General features: G+C 33.6%; 1 protein-coding gene across 1 annotated transcript; it reads left to right on the plus strand.

Annotated features, from left to right (window-relative positions):
• Positions 1-2,174: 2,174 nt before the first annotated feature.
• Positions 2,175-5,361, plus strand: LOC116022980 (ras-related protein RABC2a-like). The gene is made up of 6 exons (XM_031263901.1): positions 2,175-2,573; positions 3,900-3,968; positions 4,119-4,184; positions 4,409-4,530; positions 4,664-4,792; positions 4,877-5,361. Exons 1-6 carry the CDS (start codon positions 2,417-2,419, stop codon positions 4,988-4,990), a joined length of 657 nt encoding a protein of 218 aa, XP_031119761.1. The 5' UTR covers positions 2,175-2,416; the 3' UTR covers positions 4,991-5,361.
• The last annotated feature ends 232 nt before the right edge of the window (positions 5,362-5,593 follow it).

Genomic DNA, 5,593 nt, shown 5'->3' on the forward strand with positions numbered 1-5,593 from the left:
AAGCTAAGGGGATCAAGTTTATAGGAAGTGCAAACTACACAGTAACACAGAGCAAACTGGACATACCTAAGTAGCACATGTAGGAAAAACTACAGCGACAAACAAGATTGAGTCTTACTTCATATAAATACGGCACACTAAAATCATAAGTGTAAAATTGCAGTAAATAAAGCATAATTTGAAATAGATTAACCTTTACTGTTTTCAAAAATTTTGTCTCATGTAAAATTCAGACTAAGAATATGACTAAATAAATAAAATAATTACCAGATCTGTATGATAACTACAGAGATGTCCAACTGTCATGCATGCTCCAGATCTAAGACTACATCTATGATTTTTTTAAAACCGAAATCTCTTATAACAAAATCATCTGGAAAAAAAGTACATTTAATAGAACTGTAATAGATATAAGGGAAAAAAACAATATTTTTTCAAAAAATCTAGATCTGTAAAAATAGATATATTTGTACAAAATAACTTATCTGTTCCTGCAAAATGGATTCTTCGTGAGATTTTGACTCAATCTTTCAACGTATGTCTCACCAACAACTTCGACCATCGGTTTGTATGCATTTTTTAGAAAACATAATGCAGAGATGCATAAGAGCTGTTGTGACAGAGTTGAAGTTGTTGGTGAGAATTCTTCGAGCAAAGAGGTATATAGAACTGGAGAGTGAGAGATAACCTAGTTGAGAGATGAGTGAGCAGAGTGTGTTGTAGTGGAGTGGGTTGTCGGTGGGTTATAGATGATTTATAGGGTGGGCCGGGTCAGGATATTGGGCTGGTAATTTTGTTGGGCTATTAAATGGGACTTATATGTCAGTTGTATCAGAAATGGGCTTTGGTTAATATTTTGTGTTGTATTTTTACTTATATGTACGTACATACACATATATATGTACTGAATATGTATAAATGTATATATCTTTATTATTTTTTTAAAAGCTTTGGTTAATATTTTTTGTTGTATTTTTATTTGGTCAAAATACATTTCATTGCTATTTTATAATCGAATTTAAATTTTGTTATTAAATAACAAAATTTTATAATGAGTAATCCTCAAATTTCATTTTTATATATGAAATTTAATAACATTAATAGTTTTCTTAAAGTAGCATACTTTTAATATTTTAAATCTTTAATCCGTGCATTGCATGGGACAATTACTAGATGTACGCAGAACGTGGACCCAATGTTTTCAACACATAATGCTGATAATAGCTTTTTAGAAAGTCGTGTGATTCTAGCTCCAACATTTGTTGTGGTCAATGTTGAGTGACATACATGTTGCTGAGAGGACATACTTGAGTTGCGACATGGTATGTCGATCTGAGTCTAATGATAGTACTCTTGCAAACGTGCACACACCAGAATTCCTAAATGGTAATCGGACTTCGAGCATACCCAATCACTCATTAACATTAAAGGTTGTATCCCCTGTGATGCTATTGAGAAACATAGATCACTTCCTTGGGCTTTGTAATGGGCCAGGGACAAACGTTATCTCATGTCGGGTTGCTACTAAAAAAATCAGTATTTGTGCACGGACAGTTACATGTAGCCGCATCTAGAGTAAGTAATCCTAAGGATTTCAAATTTACGATTTGTAATGAGTTAGATAATACTTCTAATTCAACCACTAATGTAGTTTACAAAAAAGTATTTAATAATTTATAAATTTAATCTTTTAAGCATTGGACTTTACTGTTTTACTAACAATTTTTTTACAAGAAATATAACCAAAGTCATACAATATAATTGACAAACGTACATCAAATAAGTCAACAATTTTAGTCCGTGCACCGCACGAGTATAATACTAGTTGATATTAATAGTATCTAGTACAATCATGTATAACTATTAGCACAACTAAATATATAATATGTAGTCGAGCAACATAATTATAATTCTTCCAAGTGAGAGGTCACATGTTCAAACCTCAGTTACAACCTAGAGAAATTCAAAATCTATAACTATTAAGTCATCATTTAAATACCATTATCCTAAAAGTAAAATTCAATTGAGTTTCAAGCTTTACTTAATTTAAAATAAACAAATCATTTAATTATTTAATTAAAAAGAAGCATATTTTGACTGGTTCAAAGTTGAAACCATTTGGCACCAAAAAAACATCCTGAAAGACGAACCGTTTCCTTGCTTTTGGCGCAAAAGCGGAATCAAATGGGGAAGCCATTCTTTCTGTTATAATAGCATTTGGAAGAGGTAAAAGAGAGGGCCGGCTCGCTACCTCTATAATGAGGGCAACGCCATAGCTCCCCTCCCTTTTCTTCTACCTTTTCCCGTATTATCTACAAGGTATTACCTGTATCCATTCATTCTTACGCACAGTAGTTGCGTATATTATATAAATATATCTATATATCCAAAGCTTCATTCCTAGACACAAGAGAAAATGGCGTCGCCTAGGACCCCTAGGACGGGGGGGCTGAGCAACAGCAGCTACGATCTGTCGTTTAAGATCTTGTTGATCGGCGATTCCGGAGTGGGGAAGAGCAGCCTCCTCGTCAGTTTTATCTCCAATGTCGTTGAAGAACTTTGCCCTACCATTGGTAACCCCTACTATACCTATACGCTACTGCTCTCTCTCTCCTTTTCTCCTTTTACAGATTCATGATTTGATCATCCTGCTGCGATATGGATGTTGGAGATTCAACTCCTCTACATATATGATTCAACATTTCTGCAATGATGTGAAATTTTCGTGTTTGTTATTATAATAATAATAATTCCCCTCATTTCTTGCATTTATAATATTATTTAACCATTGTTTTGAATTATTATTGGTGATTAAGTCTATATATATATATATATATATATATATATGGTCAGGATAGGGCTTCCCGTGCGGGTCACTCACCATTAGATATGCACCGATGCACCATTAGCTGTAATGCACTTTTTGGTGTGTGGTGCATTTGTGCATACAAAGGGCCGGATTTTAGGCTGCAAGCTGCCCAACATGTTAGGGCCTCAAATTTATTTAAGAGGGCCCTATATTTAATTTTTACCAAGCTAGTTAAGAAATTAAAAAATAAAAAATTTGCATTTAATTTTAAAAAACTATAATGTAGATATGGCAGAAATATATATTTATAGTATTTGATAGTGGAGATCAAGGGTTCAAATCTTCCCGGTTTATTAAGGCCCTGCTCATACTGGTGCATTCAAAATATTTTCGTGTTTGTTATAATAATAATAATTCCCCGAATTGCTTGCATTTCTAAAATTATTTAACCATTAAGAATCATGTTTTGTTTATTCGGATAAAAAAATATGGAAATTTTTAAGTTTAATAGTAGAACAATAAAAATATATAAGGGATTTAGGTTGTGTCCATCATATATACTCTGTACTATTTTTTTACTTGAGGTTTGGAAACCAAACTCCTCCCGGTTGTACCATGGCTTGTTGGAAGGTTTTACTAATTTGAATTTAAATTTTAGCTAGAAAAATCAAATTTTTATATAGATTAAAAAAATTATAAATTTTGGCTCAAAGGTTAGGCTTGTTATTAGGCCTTATGATAATAGTATAGTATATGGTTGTTTTTGGATTCTTGACTGAAGTTAAAAGATACCGTTTATAATGCAACATGTAAGAAGTGAACTTTTTAATCAATAATTTTTGATAATCTAATTAAATAAGGTTTGAGTGATTATGGCAGAAACAGAGTGATGAAACTGGATTCTTATTTTCTTTATTATCAACTTCTTTGTTTCCTTCTTTTTCGGGTTTATCTGTTTGTTTGTTTATGGAAATATAAAGCTTCTAAACATTGTTGAAATAAACCTGAAAATGTAGGTCTATTTGCTATGGAATTTTGTGTAATTCTGGTTGGACCATTAATTAAGCTTTTCTTTCTCTGTGGCCTGCAGGTATTGACTTTAAGATCAAAACATTCACTGTAGGTGGGAAAAAACTGAAGCTTACCATTTGGGACACAGGTAATGAAGATGTAGGTTTAGTATGCATGTATTCTTTGATTTTTTGGTTTTGTCTTTTGTGTTTTTCGGTGCAAGACTTTTTGACTCAAGGGTATGTCTTTCCTCTGATCCAAACAAGCTGAAATTCTGAATTCATTTTGCCTTCTGCAGCGGGACAAGAAAGGTTTAGGACGTTGACGAGCTCTTACTATAGAGGTGCTCAGGGGATCATTCTCGGTATGTCACAATCTTAATTAGTATATATATCCTGTGTACTTCCTGTTATATGGTAGCTCTAGCCTCTATGTTATGCAGTTTGTCCTTATGGTTGACATGTGTAGTCAATATTATTTCAATAATCTCTGTAAAATTATTTTGCATTATATTCTCATGTACTTAATTGCTTGTGTTTCAATGCTTAATTTTTTCATTATGAAGCTCGATTTCATCTGGTTTTGCAGTTTATGATGTGACAAAGAGAGAAACCTTCACAAACCTGTATGATGTGTGGGCAAAAGAGGTGGAGCTTTACTCAACAAATAAGAATTGTGTCAAAATTCTTGTTGGGAACAAAGTTGACATAGTAAGTTGTATGAAAAAGTAAAAACACTCCTGCATTTCCCTTCGGTTTTGTTATATTTCTATGCAGAGAGAAAGGGTTAGTAAAAAAGCATGTCTTGAATCTCATGCAAATGATGGATCTAATGCATTTTCAGGAATCTGAAAGAGCTGTGAGCAGAGAAGAAGGTTTAACTCTTGCAAAAGAGCTGGGAAGTTTATTTGTTGAATGCAGCGCAATAACTCGAGAAAATGTGGAGCAGTGCTTCGAAGAACTCGCCTTAAAGGTCAGACACTACTCACCATTAGGTATTAGCAGAGTTTAGGATGTTAAAAACGTGTGAAAATGGATTTTTAATATATTTTTCCAGATAATGGAGGTTCCGAGTCTATTGCAAGAAGGATCTGGAATAGGGAAGAGAAACGTGTTAAAGAGGAAACAATTATCCCATAAACGACCCTTCGGCTGTTGCTCAACAGCATAGGATGGATTAGATTCAGCAAGTTAAAAGGGGAGTGCGTGCAATGGATGATATGATGGGGCTGGCCGATGAGTTTATCAGATACATATGCACATGATATGATCGAATATGATTTTGTCTTCCTGGCCGGCCTGTTGTTTGTGCTTCACACTTTAATTTGTCTCTGGGAATGCTGCAGACTGCAGTATAATGGCTTCGATCTGTTACTTGCATTCATGCCTGTGTGTAAAAATATTGGCCGCTTTGGGTTTTCATCTTTTTTCAACCACTGTACTGGGCATTTACATTTACATACATGTTTCCTGTGATGTAAACATCAACCTTAATTGTACTCTTACGGAAAAATTATATGAAAAGAGTTGATTGCAATTCGCTATTGTGTGTTGGAAACATGTTAATCATATGGATTTTATTTTTGGATTGTCAACAATCTAGGATGACCTTGAAACTTTTGAAGTTACGTTTCCACCAGTCTTAAAACATGTGAGTCAGAGTTGAAGCATGTGCTCTATTTCAATTAAAAATTTAAACTGATAGTTGAATTTCACATTTATGTTTATATATTATGTGCTCAACAGTCAGGAATGATGTGTTCTTGTACGTCCT

Source organism: Ipomoea triloba, chromosome 6 (assembly GCF_003576645.1).
Source record: "Ipomoea triloba cultivar NCNSP0323 chromosome 6, ASM357664v1".
In the NCBI taxonomy this organism is placed as follows: domain Eukaryota; kingdom Viridiplantae; phylum Streptophyta; class Magnoliopsida; order Solanales; family Convolvulaceae; genus Ipomoea; species Ipomoea triloba.

Coding starts and splice junctions, on each gene's coding strand:
- LOC116022980 (XM_031263901.1), top strand. CDS start 2,417: ATGGCGTCGCCTAGGACCCCTAGGACGGGGGGGCTGAGCAACAGCAGC. Junction 2,574..3,899: donor AGAACTTTGCCCTACCATTG/GTAACCCCTACT, acceptor TGTGGCCTGCAG/GTATTGACTTTAAGATCAAA. Junction 4,793..4,876: donor TCGAAGAACTCGCCTTAAAG/GTCAGACACTAC, acceptor ATATTTTTCCAG/ATAATGGAGGTTCCGAGTCT.